Raw genomic sequence first — 18,544 nt, forward strand, 5'->3', positions numbered from 1 at the left:
CACAAAATGCTGGAGGAACTCAGCAAGCCAGGGGGGCACCTAAGGGAAAGAGTAAACAGTCGACGTTGTGGGCCGAGCCGAGCCCCTTCCTCATGACTCCGTGTACTTTCGTGAACGTTTTGGTTTTACTTAACGCCCGCTAGAATCACCCACTGCATCCGTGTGTAAAGGGAAAATTGCGCAGGGTGCAGGACGTAAGCCAATCAGCACTCGCCTCCTCCGGGCTCTGTGACCTCACCCACTGCCCGGCAACCAATACATAAACACTCGGTGACAATTGGCTCAATTGAATCATAACTACAGAGTGATTGGTGGAATGTCGATTGGACCTACATTCAAATAAACGGCGGGGCCTGCGGAGGGAGTAGAGAGCTGCTCCGGCGGGTAGGTAGAGGGTTAAGTGCTGTGTAGTTGCAGAATTGTTCGGGGCTGGACTTGTCCTCGGCGAAGGAGAACCGTTCGTGCGTGTGGGTGACAGAGTAGTGTAGCGCAGTGCCGCAGACGCAATGGCCCAGAACGTGGATCCCAGCACCGCGGCCTCGGGGACCACCGCCGTCCGGAAAGGCAGCGAGAGCGGCGCAGCTATCGCCCGGGGCTCGGTGTCTAAAAGGTGAGTAGGTGGCTGAACCTGGTTGGATGGGAAGCGGGGGTACACTGGGCTGCATTGGGAAGGGTGGGGTTAGGCTCCTTTAGTCCTGTTCATTCCCCTCCATAGATGCTGCCTGACTTGGTGGGTTCCTCCAGTATTTTGTGTGCTGCTCTAGTATCTGCAGACATTCGAGTCTCACTGTCTCGTTTCTCACCCTCAGGTTGCAACAGGAGCTGATGACCCTGATGGTGAGTGAGCTCGGCTCTGCTCGGTGGATAATGGGTGGCTGTGGCGTGTTTTATTAATTGTTCGTGTTACGGGGGTTGAGCCAACTCTTTTTCCTTTGCCTTCCCAGATGTCCGGTAACAAAGGAATTTCCGCTTTCCCGGAGTCCGACAATCTCTTCCGCTGGATCGGCACCATCGACGGCGCAGCGGGCACGGTGAGCGGTCCCAGCCTGGTTCTTTTTGCGAGCAGGGGTGTGAGGGGTCACTAATTTAATCTCAGTTTGAGGAGCCGAAGCTAATTAGCCTCTGATCTGTTATGCAGGTCTACGAGGGACTGAGGTACAAGCTCTCGCTGGAATTTCCCAGCGGCTACCCGTACAATCCTCCCACTGTCAAGTTCCTCACCTCCTGCTACCATCCCAATGTGGACGGGGAGGGCAACATCTGCCTGGATATTCTCAAAGACAAATGGTCAGCACTTTACGACGTCAGGACAATCCTGCTATCGATCCAGAGTTTACTGGGAGGTAAGGACTCGGGTTTGAAATGCAGGTGGGCCTAACTGTTTCTGTGGGCGATTGGCAGAACTAAGGGTTTGCGTGCGAAACCCCAGTGGAAGGTTATGGGGGGGGGGGGGGGGTGAAGGCCAAGGAAGGAAGTTGAGAGGGGTAATAAAAAAAATACCTCTGAATGGTGGAGCAGACTTAATGGCCAATTGCCTAAATCTGCTCCCATGTCTGAAGTTCTTACAGGACACTAGTGAGACAATTCTGGAATACTTAGCAGTAATGGCGCTACTTTCCTGAAAGTTTCAGTGAACTGGAAGCAGTCCAGTAGACTTGAATTGATATCTGGGCTAACTGAATGAGTGGTTGTCTTGGGGTTTGCATCCATAGATGACTGAAGTGAGAGTTGGGTTTGGATAGCTCAAAGATTTTGAAACAGAACATCTGCAGATGCTGGAAATCCAGGTAACACAAAATGAAGGAACTCAGCAGGCCAAGCAGCATCTATTGGGGGGGGGGGGGGAGAGTGCAGGTGAGGTTTTGGGCCGAAACCCTTTGGCAGGACTGGAGGAAAAAAGCTGAGGAGTTGATTGAGGGAGAGGGGAGCAAAATGCCAGGTGATTGGTGAAACTCAGCTGGGAGAGATTAAGCAAAGAACTAGGAAGTTGATGGGTGAAAGACAGAAGGTCATGGAAGAAAGCAGGTGGGGAGGAGCACCAGAGGGAAGTGAATGGTGGGCTAGGAGATGAGGTGAGAGAGGGAAAAGGAGATCTCCCAGTTGCCACCCATTTTAATTCCACTTCCCTTTACAATATGTCCATCCATGGCCGCCTCCACTGTCAGGATAAGGACACGTTTAGGTTGGAGGAATAACATCTTGTATTGTGTTTGGGTAGCCTCCAACCTGATGGCATGAACATCTATTTCTCAAACTTCCAGTAATGGTCCAACACATTTCCCATCCCACTTGTCCCACATGTCATCTCTCTGACTACCATTTGCTTTCCCCCCCCCCCCCCCACCATTCTTCCATGGCCTTCTGTCTCTTTCACCAACAACTTCCTGGCTCTTGGCTTCATCTATCTTCTTCCCCCCACCCCCCCCAAAGTTTCACCAATCACCTAGCATTTGTCTCTCCTCCCCAACTTTTTGCCTCCAGTCCTGCCAAAGCTTTTTCAGCTCGAAAGGTCAACTGAACTTTTTCCATAGATGCTGCCTGGCCTGCGTTCCTCCAGCTTTTTCAGTGCTTCTGAGATGTCTCCGGAAGGTTTGTTGGAAAATCTTGCACTAGAGAATGAGACAGAGTATCTTCTGGCATTCTCTCTTTGTGTGCAGAAGCAGATTCCAGGGCATTTTGAGTCATAGAAAGCTACAGCACTGAAACACCCTGTGACGCATTAGTTTGTGCCAAACCAGTTAAACTGCCTAGACCCATCAACCTGTGCCATCGATGTCCCTATCTGAATTTCTCTTAAATGTTCAAATCGTTGCCACATTGCCTAGCAGTTTGTTCAACACACTCTCCTTGTGGACCCTTAACATTTCACTTTCACCCCAAACCTCTGACCTCTGCAATCTCACCCAACCTCAGTGGAAATGGCCTGCTTGCATTTCTCTTCTTTATACCCTTCATAATTTTGTATACCTCTATCAAATTTCCCCTCAATCTTCTATGTTCTAGGGAATAAAGTTCTCACCTATTCAATCTTATAAATTCAGGTCTTCCAATCCCAGCAACATCCCTGTACAGTAATTTTCTCTGTACTCAATCAACCTTATTTGCATCTTTCCTGTAGGTAGGTGACCAAAATGGCGCACAATATTCCAAATTAGGCCTCACTAATGTGTACAACTTCAATGTAACTTCCTGAATGCTTCGATCCATGTGGGCCAGCTGCTTGCTTTATGACTCTATTTACCTGTGACACTTTAAATGATTTATGGACCTGTATCCCTACATCCCTTTGTTCTACCAACACTCCCCAGTGCCCTACCATTCACTGAGCAAAGTGCAACACCTCAAACTTGTCTGCATTAAATTTCCTGTGCTCCAGATCCCACTGTAAGTGTTGATGGTCTTCCTCACTTGGTGTCATCTGCAAATTTGTTGATCCAGTTAACTATATCATCCAGTTTGTTATAGATGATAAACAACAGATCCAGCACCAATTCCTGTGGCACTTAACTAGTCACAAGCCTGCATTCAGAGGGGCAACCATCTACCAGCACTCTCTGGCTTCTCCCGCAAAGCCAATGTCTAATTCAATTTACTACCTCAATTTGAATGCCAAGTGGCTGAGAGTTCCTGACCAACCTCCCATGCTGGACCTTATCAAGTGCCTTGTTGGTCCATGTAGACAATGTCCACTGCCTTGCCTTCATCCACTTTCCTGGTAACTTTGAAAGACTCCATGAGATTGGTTAGACATCATCTACCAGGCATGTCATGCTGACTATCTCTAATCAGTCCCTGCCTATCCAAATACTCCTATATCTGGCCCCTTGGAATACCTGGCAATAATTTTCCTACTGATGTTGGGCTCACTGGTGTATAATTCCTGTTTTAAGAGCAGGAGGTTAATTTTTTCTTGGTGTGTAGGAATGGTCAGTGTGTAGACTCGGTGGCCTAAAGGACCTGTCTGAGCTGTGTCTGTCTAGAAGTTAGTTAGCCAAGCCACCATGTTAAATAAGGAGCAAAGAGCTTGTTTGCTGTTAATTTGTATGTATTATCTGAATTTGACCTGCACTTGTTCATTGGCCTCTACTTCATTCACTTTGTTTTTGATTTAATGGAACTGGATGGGGACTTTTAATATTTTGTAGTTTCCTTTTGTGATTGGAAAAATCATTCCATAGATGTGCTTGCATTGGCTTCCATTTATTGGGAATAGTGTCCTCAAAGTTATATGGGATCTTGAGCTTTAAAAGCAGAACAAGGATATTATAAAACTTCATTTAAAAGAAAAAAAAAACCTACTGGTTTGGCCACAATTGTCCAATACAGACTGCAGCTGTTTGAGATGTATGAAGACTTTAAAGAGGGTGGTGAAAACTTGTATGGAGCACTTGATGTTATTACTTCAGTTATTAGGAGACCAGTGTGGTAGTGCTGAAGCAAGTATTGTTGATAGGTAGAGATCATCTGCATCTGATAACCTCTTTATTCATTCTCTAAAACAGAACCAAATGTACAGAGTCCACTCAACGTTGCTGCAGCTCAACTGTGGTCTAACCAACAAGGTAAGAAACCACTTTAGTGTGGCTGAGCATGCAATTGGCCGTCTGGCTGCTGGTTTCTGAAAATGGCATCTTAAGTTTTCATGATGGGATCTTAAATGCTTAACAGCCCTGCCAAACAGCAGGTGATTACACCTGTTTCTCTTGCCCTGTGGTGTTTTGCATTAATTTGCGCTTTGGGCTGACGGATTAAATCTCCAGTTAAATGCACAAAATGCTAGAAAATCTCAGCAGGTCAGGAAGCACTTGCTGTTTGAGCTAGGGCCCTTCATTGTGTTTTGTGATTTATGTAAGTGTTAATATCTACAGTGCACACTTGTTTTAAATTTATGGCAATTTCATCATCAACATGGGTTTTCATTTGAAATATGCCAACAGAGGTCTGCAAAATGCTGGTTCTGTGTTTTAAGGGGATGCTGTTTAAGCCCATTGTTGAGGGATTCCATTGCTAAAGCTTTATTCCTTTTCTGGGTTTTAATCTCAACACTTGGTGAGTGGAAGCTCAGATTGACATTGGTGGGTGGAGTTGGTGTTCAAGGTCTCGTTCTGATCTGATGTAATGTTGTTTTCTTACAGAGTACAAGCAACGACTACATGAGGCATATGCCCGGCAGCTGAAGAGTTGAGTCTAGGACCAGAACTTCTAGCTGTTCTACCTCTCCTGTGTTCTTTTCCTGTGTTTTCCTTTTTGAATGTCTTGTTTGTCCAATTATGTAAATGGGCATGTGCTTTTTTTAATTTGCCATGTTAATAAAGTGCACTGGTTGAGTTTTGTAATAAATTCTATGGAAACGTTATATCTTGGCTGCTGTTCTTGGGTTGTTACAAACCCCGTAACTGGATGTCTTGCCAGCAAAGATAGGAGTATCCATTGAAGTCTGATACTATTTTTAACAGTATTAGTAAAAATACACAAAAATAATATCAATGCAAATACACAAATATACATCATCAATACTAAACCTAAAAGTGCAGATATAATAATAATCAATAAGAAATAAGCTCTATTGTTGTCTAGGGGATAATGGATTGTCTGATGGAAATATAAAGTTCAGTTTATGCAGGCTGCGGTAGTTGTTGGTCGCTGTGTTGCAATTGTTGAAGAGAGAGCAACAGCTATTGACTTGCTGACTTTCCTTTATGATCTTGATCCGTCGATTTGTTGTTGTGGCCATTCACATATGACCCCTGAGTCCTTTAGCTAGACCATTCTTCTGTGGTGGACTCGTCACCCAGTCAAGGATGGACACACACAAGCCCCCACCGATCCCATAGCGTCTCTCCTGGTGCATCTGAGGGGTGTTTCCCCAGACCCTACTTTTATCCCCACTCATGGGGTCTCAGGTGTCAATCAGGTTGGGATGATGCAATCCCTCAACCAGCCCACTCTGGTTGTCCCCTGAGGGGTTTCAATGAATAGTACAGTACTCAATACACAATCCTTCTCCAAGAGACAATAGCAGTAATCAGTGGTTCCATTCCGTTCTGCTTTTGTTAGGAGGAGACATTCCCTCGCCCTCTCCCGGATTTCCTCTGGGAAGTAGAGGCTGCAGGCCCCACTCCATGAAGGGGGTTTGGGCTCTTTACAGGTGTTGCAATTGGACATGTGAAGAGACAAACTTTTCTACCTCCAGCTGGGAGGCAGAGTGGACTGTGGAAGCTGGTGCCTTTGGGGTGAAGAGTGCAAGCAGGAAGGGAATGGACAATCACATAGTTGAAAACTAGTTTGAAAAAAATATCACATGTTGAGCAGAAGCAGACAATTTGCTTGCTTCCTCTGGAATAATCCCAAAAATTGCTGTAAGTGAATTGGGTTGAACATCTACATCTATAACTTTAGATAGTATTCCAAACACATCCTTCCAAAAATTATTTAAGCTTACACATGACCAAAACATATGAGTTAGAGTAGCCACTTCTGTGTTACATCTGTCACAAATAGGGCTTATATTAGGAAAAATATGCGCCAATTTATCTTTGGACATATGGGCCCTGTGTACTATCTTAAACTGAATTAAATATGGTGTGTGCAGATAGATGAATTATTGACTAAATAATAAATTTTACTCCATTGGTTATCTGAGAGTGAATGTTGAAGTTCTACTTCCCAGGTGCATCAAACCCTATCATTAGGTGACATGCGAGCATTCATTTTTTTACGTGATTTTTTACCCAATTACCCCTCAGCCTTCTCTTTAAATTTGTCTTGTGCTATTTTTCAGCTTAAACCTTTTCAAAAATGATTAATAGCTATCATTTACAGTTAATGAATGCTCGGGGATTGTCAAGTGCGCCCAGAACCAGGTTTGTTATCACTGACATATATTGTGAAATTTACTGTTTTGTGTCAGTTTAGTGTAGGCCATAAAATTACTAAAAGTTACAATAGATTGTGCAAAAAAGGTCGTGTTTATGGGTTCTGGACCATTTGGGAATCTGATGGCAGAGGGCAAGAGGTTGTTCCTGACAAATAAGTCTTCAGACTCTAGTACCTCCTCCCCGAAAAGGGCATATCCCGAATGGTGAAGGTCCTTGGTGATGAATGTGAACTTCTTGAACTCCGACTTTTGAAGACGTCCTCTTGGTGGGGAGGGTCGTGGCTGTGTTAGAGCTGACTGAGTCTTTATATAACAGATGAGGTGCTGCGTCAAATGCAGGCCACAAGGTGGCAGTAGAGTGCAGCCTCAGATGATGTAATGGTTTGGACATGAGGTTAGAGTTGAAGTGGGTTTATAATTTGGGCTGATATGCAAACCTCTCTCAGTGGAGCAGTGTGAAGTACATCCTCTGGCCCGAGCATTCCTGGGCCTTGTCTATACTTTGCACAGTGACCAACCAGTAGCTGATGAGCCAAGTACCTGGAGGAGCCCAGGCATCAAAACTAGCTCGTGTGTATCAGTTTCCTTTAGTTTTGGAGCCTGGGTTCCACCAGGTACTTGGTTCAGCTGATGAGGGGTTCTGGTTTGAGGACTGTTTCTGAATCCTTGTGGCCTCAACAATCCCAGAGCCCCTTTCAACCAAAGCACATTCTGGAACATGGCTGACAATCTTTCAGCAGGTGGGAGCTTAGGGTTAGAGGGATGGATGCTGTGAAGAAGCGGGGAGAGTGTTGAGAATATATAAGCAGGACTGGTCGAACCAACCTTTTCATCTCTACCACCATTCAGTAAGATCGTGATTGATCCAATTGTGGCAGCAACACTTTCCCATGTTCACTCTAGACCCCTCAAATCACTCATGATTTAAATATTTCTATCGTGAGTATGTTGATGATGATAAGAGGTATTGACACAGTGGACAGATAGCACCATTTTCCGGGCAGAAATGGCTATTATGAGAAGGTATATTAATGTGATTGAAATATGGCGAATGACAGAGAAAGGGCATTTTAACACACTTTCAGGGGTAAAGGCAGAGGCAGATACATTAGGTACATTTAACAGACAGGTACCTGGATGAAAGTAAAATGGAGGGCCATGCTGGAAGGAAACATTTGGAGTAGGTTAAAAGGTCAGCACAACATCTTGGGCTGAAGGGTCTACACTGTGCTGTAATGTTCTATTCAAAGTCTGTCCCTTAGCAGCCTTCCACAGAAGAGATTTCCAAAGATCCATGATCCTTTAAGTGAAGAAATTCCTCTTTCCCTCCACTGTAGAAGGGCGACCAGTTTCCAAATTACTCCAGCAAGGGAATTTTACTCCTGTTTGGGGGGGCAGCGGCCCCTGACCCTACCAACTTCAGCCCCTGCAGATAAGTTGTCATATTACCGAGGACAGATGTTCCCTAACCACTCTGTTGTTGAGGGCAGACTTTGTGTTGGGAGTCCTGTCTGATACCAGAAGCTGATTGTTTTCAGTCACACTAGCTCCACAGTACAGGCCCCTCAGCCCACCTAGTCAGTGCCAAACCATAACTCTGTCTAGACCCATCAGTGTGTGTAGCCCTCAGTAACCCTCCCATCTGTGTACTTAGCCATACTTAAGTGTTGAAATCAAACCCGCAGCTCATTCCACACTCTCACCACCCTCTGAGTGAAGTCACCCCCCATGTTCCTCTCCCCTTAAGCATTTCACCTTTCACCCTTAACCCATGACCTCTAATTCTGGTCTCACCCCACCTCAGGATAAATGCAAGCAGACTTTTTCCTATATCTATATACCCCTCAGAATTTTGTAGACCTGTATCAAATCTCTCCTCAATCTCCTACACTTCAGGGAATAACACCGAACCTATTTAACCTTTCCTTGTACTCAGGTCCTCAAGTCTCAGCAACATCCCTTTAAATTTTCTCTGTACTTTCAACCCTACTGATACCCATCCCTCAATTACTCTGCCGAGGCTCTTGCAGTTGGAGCCAGTGGGGCTTGACAAGAGTCCAGACTGTGTGACCTACACCCATCACATTTCAATGCATGAGTAGGCAATCAGGCACTGTTACGGCTTCTGACAGTTTGGGCAGCTGGTTCACTGTCTCTCATCAGCAGCATCCTCCCATTCCCACAAATCCCTTTCGACATTGGTGCTGAAAATGCCCCGTCCACCTTTCAGGCTTTTCAGTCCACTTCCAGTCCAAATGCAATGCTGGTAGTGAGCTCCACATCCCAACAGGATAATTGGTACAGAGTGGGATGTTCAGAAATGAGAACCGAGTTATCAGTTAACGCCAATACAAGTGCAGGAGGACATTAAATACCCCAAAGAGTTAATGTTGTTTTTCAGTACTAAGAAATATAGAACATAACAGCGCAGTACAGGCCCTTCAGCCCAGAATTTTGACATTCTAACCCACTCTAAGATCAATCTAACACTTCACCCCCACTTAGCCCTCCATTTTTCTATCAACCATGTGCCTGATGGATCAGACTCAACCACACCCGGGGCAGGGTATTCCAGACACCCATCACTCTCTGTTGTGCCTTGGGTATTTTGCTTGCAGCTGGACAAGCTCACTTTGCACACTTCCCTTTCGATAAATCTAATTGAAATGATGAGATGGAATGCTGCGGGAAACTCTTGAACTCTGGTTATTTTCTTGAATTATTGGTCTTGCAATATAGAGTTATAGGGCAGCCCTTCTGGAGTGGACAGGTCGATACCAAATCATAGACTTGCTCCCAAAGCTCACAAAATCATCAGATCCATCACTCAGAGCCAGGTTGCAGAGAAAGAGCCTTCCCAAGTGATTGAGCTGTCGATGAAACTGTGCAGCGAGTGTTGGATCTGGAGGCGGCTTCTGTGGGAAGATAAATCTCAGAGCTGTATACTGAAAATATATCATGATACTAAATGTACTTTGAAATTTTGATATTGTCCACTGCAGAGAAACTACAACAAATATAGAACCAGCTGTACTACCGATGACTGAAAATCCACTGAACATTTACAAACATGTGATTATATAAATATATGTGTAGGCATAAAGGAAGTTAAACTACAAAATAAAGACAATTTAGACCCTAATCCAACACCAGCTTGCACCCAGGAAGCTTGGTCTAATAGAACAGTTGGTGGACCAATTCACAGATTTGCATTGACCCCATAGACATAAACATTGTCATTTTTTTCCCCAGAATAACATCTTGTAAAATCTCACATCCACTCAAGTGCAGCCGGGGCCTCGGGTTTAGCCTGTCCTGCAGGACTCCTGATGTGATGTCCACATATTGACCTCCAGTGTCAGCTGAGACTCCTGCATTCCCTGATGCACAGCCCCGATGACCAAGTTTAGCCCTGGCCTCCAATGCTGTCTGCGTGGAGTCTTCACATTCTCTGTGACTACGTGTGTGCATTTACCTCAGGTACTCCAGTTGGCAGGTTTATTGGCTGCTGCAGATTGTTCCCAGTGGTCAGTGGTGGAATCTGGAGGAATTGGTGAGCACATGGGTACAATACAACATAGTACAGATCCTTTGGACCATGAAATTCGGGCAACTTTTAAACCTATTCCAGGATCAATCTAACTCTACATTGCCCATAAACCTCCATTTTTCTTCCATCCATGTGCCTTAGTCTCAACAGCAGTAATAGGTTAGAGGAAAAATTATGGTGAAGGAATAAGATTGTTCTGTGGGCTAAAACAAGCAATGGTAAATAAAGAATATGTGGAGTGAATACCACCTTAGAGGTAGGACTATTTCCAGCTGGCTTGTGGAAATTGAGGGAATGGCTGGTAATGTGCGGTTTCCTGGCTAACACAGTCGTACGTCTGTGCAATGATGTGCCTACGTAATGGTGCAGCAGTCCCCGGTGTGGCGGTCACCGATCTGCTGAGCCTCCTCTTCGATCAGCATGTCCGGTGAGTCAGCGCTGCATCCATCTCCATAGCTTGCTTCAGCCCAGGCCTCAGCTGTCGCCTTGGCGCTCCAGTCGGGGGCCTGCACTTTGGACTCCACCTCGTGCAGTGTCGTCGCGATCTGGGCGATCTGTGCCTCCAAGCTGGGCTCCGCACACTCCGCCTCCTCGCCAACTGCCAGCCCCCGGTCCTGCTTGCTGCTGGGCTCCACAAGCTCACAAGTCACGCCCGTGTTGATCAAGTGGGCGCTGTGAGGGTCGAGTAGGAACAGCCGGCTGAGGCGCAGCAGCAGGCCGAGATCCCTCTGGAACAGCTGCATGCAGAAGGCAAAGCGCAGCCACCAGTGCTCCAGCTGCTCCTGGTCCTGCGGCTCCAGGCTCTGCCTCCTGTTCAGCAACAGCAGCAGCTTCACTCCGGTTGCTGTTGGGGAAGCAGGGGGTGGGGGGAGTAGAGAACAAACACTTTGATTATCAACTGATCCTTATCAATGTCCTAGAGTGGCGTTAAGTGTCTGGGACAACACTCAGGACAGCAGGGGATGTTGTGTATTTAATACATCAGTAATATTTGAGAAATATTTAAATACATTGTTTGATTAAGCATTCTTTGTTGTTTACATAAGTCATTGGAGGTTATATATAAAACTATGTGAATGGCACATGTCATCACACTACTATGTCATTGGTGCATTCCTCATTTAAAATGAAAATGAAGTTAGACTCATTATTTTAGTTTGATTAGTCTAACCTTTTGGAGTTACAAATCATAACAACGGTGACGAGGAAGCTTTAAATGAACCCGAGACAACTACCTATGCAGTCCAGGTTATTAAAAAAAATCACAGCACATTCTTTTAATCTTTGCAAGAGGAGAAAGATGTTCATATTAAAAAAAGGCAGAAATTGGACCATTTCACAAGTTCACTAACAATGAGTACCAAGTGATAATAATCTTAAGTAAAGAAAAGCAGAAATGGTTACCTATATCAGAAAGATAGACACATTCAATTGTATAAGAGATAACCGGAATATGTATGCTGAGTAAATTGAACTATATCTTGAAATAAATTAAATAATAAATCAAACTACATATCTGTCACCGTATACAACCCTAAGATTTATTTTCTTGCAGAAATACTAAACAAATTCAATGACCATAACAGAATCAATGAAAGGCCGTACCAACTGAGTGTACAACCAGTGAGCAAAAGACAACGAACCATAAATTCAAAAAGAAAGAAATAATAATAATAATAAATCAACAATAAATATCAAGAACATGAGATGAACAGTCCTTGAAAATGAATCCTTTGGTTGTGGGAACATTTCAGTGGAGTTGAGTGAAGTTATCCCCTTTGGTTCAAAAGCCTGATGGCTGAAGGGTAATAACTATTCCTGAGCCTGGTGGTGTGGGTCCTGAGGCTCCTGTACCTTCTTCCTGATGGCAGCAGTGAGAAGAGAGCATGTCCTGGGTGGTGGGGGGGTGGGGCCTGATGATGGGATGCTGCTTTCCTGCAACAATGGTCCACGTAGATGTGCTCAATGGTGGAGAGGGCTTTACAAGTGATGGACTGGGCAACACCCACAACTTTTTGTAGAATTTTCCATTCAAGAAAATTGGTTTTTCCCTACCAGGCTGTGATGCATCCAGTCAATATACTCTCCACCACACATCTATAGAAGTTTGTCAACATTTTAGATGTCAAGCCAAATCTTCCCAGACTCCTAAAGTAGAGGCACTACCATGCCTTCAAACAGGAGATCCATGAACCAGTCCCCTTTGGGGAATCAGAGGTAGAAAGGCCCCAGTTTTATACTGAAAAAAAGACAACTCCTGTGGAAATGACATTCGTAACAGTGAAATACAACAACAAATAAGCCACATTGGACTTGTTGCGGTAAAAACAGGTGGGACAGCATTGCCCTTGTAAATGGCTGAGACAACTACAACTTGATTGGAGGACCACCCACCATTTGCATGCCCCATACCCTGCAATAGAGTGCAGGTCAACATCAACCCAGTACTGGAATAGATCAATACCCTCCGCCCAGGATAGAGGATATCTTTGCAAACCTTTCTGGAGGAAAACACTTCAGCAAAGTGGTGTTTGCTGAGGCCCAGCTACAGATGGAGGTGGAAGAGTCCAAAGTGTTTCTCACCATAAACACTCTCAAAAGGCTTTATGAATGACAAGAAACATTGCCAAAATCTCAACACAATGTTAAAAAGATTAGATTATGGGTTCAGAGCATGGTACAACAGGTGTGAATTCCTTAAACCAAGCATCACCTACTGTGGTCATCCATCGATGCACAAGGATTACACAAGTGTATTGAGAAAATTCAAGCAGTGCTCGATAATCCAAGGCCAAAGAACATGTCACAGTTGCAGTCTTTTTTAGGATTTGTCAATTACTATAACAGGTTCCTGACAAATGTGGCTACTATGCTTTACCCCTTGAACACATTACTGCAGATCAGGAAGAAAGGACAATGGTCAAATCAGCGTGGGGTGGCTTACCAAAAGGTAAAGGAAGTGGTGAGGTCAGACAGTTTATTTCTCATGCGAAGGAGCCATGTGAGAACATTGTTGACAGTAGTCCCCAGGGAGGGGAGGTTCAGCCAGAGACATTATGCACTCTGTTATTCAGGCAACACCACCGATTGACCTGCAGTAACCCAGACTTCATCTATCACCAAAATGCCTCTCTCCCCATCTACTCTGTAACCATTCTAAACCCTGTCGACCTGTGCTCACCACAATCTCTGTACCTATAGCCCTGAACAACTATACAACCACACCCTCAATAACCTCCATAAAAGCCACTTCCCTCACTTCCATACCTACCACCTTGTGATAGTGCAAACCACCATCGCATTATATTCCACTTCCCATGACTTTGTCTCCACTGTCAATATCCCTCTGAAGCCTTCCTGCTCATAGTAGCTTTGGTGCCTGATCCTTCACTGAAGTGGTTTGAGGAAGACCTAGGACTCCAGCACTGGGCACTGTGGGACCCGCTCATCACAGCTCCCAAAGTGAACAGAGCACAGAACAGGATGTTGTCAGGACTTGGGGGCCGAGTTACAAGGAGGGGCTGCATAGTCTAGGACTTTATTCCCCAAGGCATCGGAGATTGAGGGGATGACCTGATAGAGCTAACAAGGTCATGAGAGGCACAGACAGGGTGAAGGAGCGCAGTAATTTTCCAAATGGGCGGGTGTTAAAAACAAGAGGGTATAGGTTTAGGCTCAGAGGTGAAACATTTAGAAGAGACAACAAGGACAACTTCTTCAACCAAAGGGTGGTGCATATTTAGAATGAGCTGCCAGAAATACTGATTGAAGTGGGCACATTAGCAACATTTAAAAGCCATCTAGAAAAGTACACAGATAGGAGAGGTTTAGCGGCCTTATGACCAAACGTGGGCAGATGGGGCTGGCTCACTGGGCAACACAGTTAGTACTGATGAGTTGGGCCGAAGGGCCTGTTCCATGCTCTATTAATCTATGACCCACTTCAGATGAGCAACCACAATATCCTTAGATGCAAATAATTATTTCCTGGAGATTTATCAAACTTCCATCCCAATAATTTTTCTAATGCATTTTCTTATATTAAAAACATTTTTTCTATTAAGCTGTTATTTTGATAGAAATTAGCATGAAGGAGGCTTGAATCCATAGAGACTCCTACCCAGCCAGTTCTACTATTATGCACCGATGCTAAAACTGGCCTCCATCTAATCCTATCCTGGCAACCCTCCCAACAACCAAACCCCTCTTAAAACCTCTCCGAATGTCATCCCTTCGGGTCTCCCTTTGCAACTGGATACTCCACTTCCTCGTTGTTAGATCTCAGTCGGTGAGGATTGGTATCAACGTCTCCTCCTCGCAGACGAACACAGGCGCACCTCACAGGCGTGCGTTTAGCCCCCTGCTGTGGTGGCTTGTGACTGCATGGTTCAGCACAGCTCCAAAGTCATCTCCGTCTTCACCGATGACACCGCTGTCGTGGGGTGAGTCGGTACGATGGGTCACCTGGTGCCACGACAACAACTTCTCTTGCAGCGTCCATAAAACCGAAGAGCAGATATTTGTCCCCAACATCGGTAGAATCTACAGCAGGGGCTGCCTCCTGAAGGTCCTCCACCATCCGGGCCATGCCACCTTCCCACAGCCACTGTCGTTCCGGAGGTACAGACCCCTGAAGTTCCACACCGGCACATTCAAAACCAGCTGCTTCCCATCAGCCAAACACTTCCTCTGGCAGTTTATTCTCTACACCCACCACCGACAATGTGAAAAACTTGCCTCAGATCTTCTTTAAATGTTTCTCATTTAAACTTCTTAAATCTACCCCTCTTGTTTTAGATTCAGCTACCTTGGGGAGATAGACTGCAATTGTCCACCTTGTCTCTGCCCCTCGCGATTTTATTAACCTCCATAAGGTCACATCTCAGCCTCCTCAAATCTATTCAGTCCCTCCTTGTAATCTATCTATGCCTTCCAGACCCGGCAACAGCGTGGCGAATCCTGTCCGGCTTCACGACAGCCTTGGCGATCAGAACTGCGCGCAATCTTCCAGCTGAGATGCCACTGTAGCGGTGTGCTACACGCAGCGCTAAAATTACGACACGGAGTCGGTAACTGCAGTCGAAGGAAAAAACTTTATTCGAAAACTTCAGCCTCACTTTTAAGCCTCTGGCAACCGGCCCCCCATGGCGAAGAGGCTCCAAAGCTCTGTGCTCGCAAACCCCTGTAGGCTATCTAATTGTGAGTCGGTTCGGATACGCTTGGAAACGGATCGCCACACCACCAACATTTTGCACAACGGTAACGTGACATCCCACCTCTCGTCCTCAAAGCCCCCCACCCTTCGTCCCGTGAATATAAGCATTGACGTTCACCACCTTCACGATCATGTCTACCCGTGTCGCCACTTTCGGGGAAACTAGGCATTAGTTATTACCTGTGCTCTGCACAGTAGAAAGCTTTGCAAATCATTTCGGTAAAAATCTTTTCTGTACTAGTGCACTTTTTAAGATATGCGGCACCAAGTAGTTTATCACAGTCCCTTTGATCTACACCTCTACTTAGAAAGTGCAGGGGATATTTGTTTTATTAACCATTTCAACAAACTATGAACAAATATCCCCGGATCTGCCTTGTGATTTCCTTCGCCTCCCCGCCTCACACATTCGCCACCGGTCCGCGCCCTCCTCACCCCCTGCCGGACACCCACCTGCGCTCTGCTGCCTCATTGTGCCGCGGGTGTGCCTGAGCCGCTGGCGGAGAGCGGGCGAGTCCGCGCTGCTGCCGAGGCACCGCACCAGAGCCCCGTGCGCGGCGCTCAGCGCCTCCAGCCCGTCCAACGTGCGCCCGCATTCGCCCAGTAGCCCGGCCGCCCATCCCGGCTCGGCCAGCTGAGCCCGCAGGTAGGAGCGGAGGCAGCGCAGGGTCTGTGCGGGGCAGAGGGACAGCCGGGGACCGTTCATTGTCTTGTCTGTCCGAACAATGAGCACACCAGACCAGGCTCTTTAAACCAGCCCTGCCGTCCCGCCCCTTAAATTGACGGTGCCCCAGGACACTGCCAGACACTGGGCGGTGCTCCGGCCGGTCCGGGCAGAGTCGTCTCCCCGAGCAGGACTCAGAACCGTTCGGGTCATGTTTCCAGAATGGGCACGTGTGGTGGGGAGAGAACGCCGAGGCATCGCCGGACCCTCGAAGCCCGCAAGGGATGTCCCGTTGTGACTACCAGTGATCGGCGGGGACGCAGAGGCAGCGGGAAGAGGTGAAGGGGAAGTCTGTTTGAGGGCCAATGGTGTGTGTTCGTTATCAAAGAGAAGGAAAGTGGGCGTTAGGTTAATATTCCGTGCCAGAGTCCACGGTCCCCACGCCCAGTTTCATGGTCCGGAACCCCCCCGCCGAGTCTGCATTCCCCTCTCCGTAAGACCACTAGATACAGGATCATGGCAAGCCATTCTGCTTCGCCATTTAATCATGAGCTGATGCAACTCTTCCAGCCATCCCCACTCCCTCGCCTTCTCCCCATACCCTTTGATGCCCTGGCAAATCAAGAACGTATCTATACACAAAAATATACACAATGTTTCGGGCCGAGACCCTTCATCAGGAGGCCGAAGCCCAGTAATAGAGATAGGGGATGACTCTTTTCTCACGGATGCTGCCTGACCTGCTGAGTTCTTCCAGCGTTGTGTACGTATTCTAAGAACCTATCCATCTCTGCTTTAAATACACTGATGACTTGGTCTCCACAGCCACTCATGGCAACAAATTCCACAGATTTACCAGCCTCTGACTAAAGTAATTTCTCCGCATCTCTGTTCTAACTGGACATCCTTCAATCCTGAAGTCGTGTCCTCTTGTCGAAATAACTTTGCCAAATCTAATCTGTTAACATTTGGAATGTTTCTATGAGATCCCCCATCATTCTCCTGAACTCCAGGGAATACAGCCCAAGAGCTTCCAGACTTTCCTCATATGTTAACCTTTTAATTCCTGGAATCATTCTTGTGAACCTTCTCTGAACCCTCTCCAATGTCAGTACATCCTTTCCAAAATAAGGAGCCCAAAACTGCACACAATACTCCAAGTGTGGTCTCACGAATGCCTTATAGAGCCTCAACATCACATCCCTGCTCTTAAATTCTATACCTCTATAAATGAATGCCAACATTGCATTCACCTTCTTCACCACCGACTCAACCTGGAGATTAACCTTTAGGGTATCCTGCACAAGGACTCCCAGGTCCCTTTGCATCTCTGCATTTTGAATTCTCTCCCCATCTAAGTAATAGTCTTCCTATTTAGTTTTTCCACCAAAGTGCATGACCATACACTTTCCAACATTGTATTTCACTTGCCATTTCTTTGCTTATTCCCCTAAACTATCTAAGTCTCTGCAGGCTCTTTGTTTCTGCAACACTACCCACTCCTCCACCTATCTTTGTATCATTGGCAAATTTAACGATAAATCCATTAATCCCATAGTCCAAATCATTGACATACATCATAAAAAGCAACAGACCCAACATTGACTCCTGTGGAACTCCACTGGTAACCAGCAGCCAGCCAAAATAGGATACCTTTATTCCCACTCACTGTTTTCTGCCAATCGACCAATGCTCCACCCATGTTAATAACTTCCCTGTAATTCCATGGGCTGCTATCTTGCTAAGCAGCCTCATGTGGCACCTTGTCAAAGGCCTTCTGAAAATCCAAGTACACCATGTCTACTGCATCTCCTTTGTCTACCCTGCTTGTAATTTCCTCTAAAAATTGCAGTAGGTTAGACAGGCAGGATTTTCCTTTAAGAAACTATGCTGACTTTGGCCTATCTTGTCATGTGTCTGCAGGTACTCTGTAATCTTATCCCTAACAATCAATTCCAACAACTTCCCAACTGCTAACAGGTCTATAGTTTACTTTCTGCTGTCTCTCACCCTTCTTAAATAGCGGAGTAACATTTGCAATTTTCCAGTCATCCAGTACAGTGTCAGAATCTATTAATTCTTGACAGATCATCATTAATGCCTCCGCAATCTCTCCAACTACTTCCTTCAGAACCCGAGGGTGCATTCCATCAGGTCCAGGAGATTTATCCACCCTCAGACCATTAAGCTTCCTGAGCACCTTCTCAGTCATAATTTTCACTGCACAAACTTCACTTT

At 46.0% G+C, this 18,544-nt stretch overlaps 2 protein-coding genes across 2 annotated transcripts; one reads left to right on the forward strand and one right to left on the reverse strand.

Annotated features, from left to right (window-relative positions):
- The first annotated feature begins 338 nt into the window (after window positions 1-338).
- ube2c (ubiquitin-conjugating enzyme E2C) lies at window positions 339-5,356 on the forward strand. The gene is made up of 6 exons (XM_059978730.1): window positions 339-610; window positions 810-837; window positions 945-1,031; window positions 1,139-1,343; window positions 4,503-4,562; window positions 5,136-5,356. Exons 1-6 carry the CDS (start codon window positions 507-509, stop codon window positions 5,183-5,185), a joined length of 534 nt encoding a protein of 177 aa, XP_059834713.1. The 5' UTR covers window positions 339-506; the 3' UTR covers window positions 5,186-5,356.
- Window positions 5,357-10,780: 5,424 nt separating this feature from the next.
- On the reverse strand, window positions 10,781-16,348 carry LOC132400107 (regulator of G-protein signaling 9-binding protein-like). The gene is made up of 2 exons (XM_059981183.1): window positions 16,096-16,348; window positions 10,781-11,271 (listed from the first exon to the last, which is right to left on the reverse strand). The coding sequence occupies exons 1-2, from the start codon at window positions 16,346-16,348 to the stop codon at window positions 10,781-10,783; spliced, it is 744 nt and encodes a 247-aa protein (XP_059837166.1).
- Between the last annotated feature and the right edge of the window lie 2,196 nt (window positions 16,349-18,544).

The sequence above is a fragment of the Hypanus sabinus genome, chromosome 9 (assembly GCF_030144855.1).
Source record: "Hypanus sabinus isolate sHypSab1 chromosome 9, sHypSab1.hap1, whole genome shotgun sequence".
Lineage (NCBI taxonomy): Eukaryota > Metazoa > Chordata > Chondrichthyes > Myliobatiformes > Dasyatidae > Hypanus > Hypanus sabinus.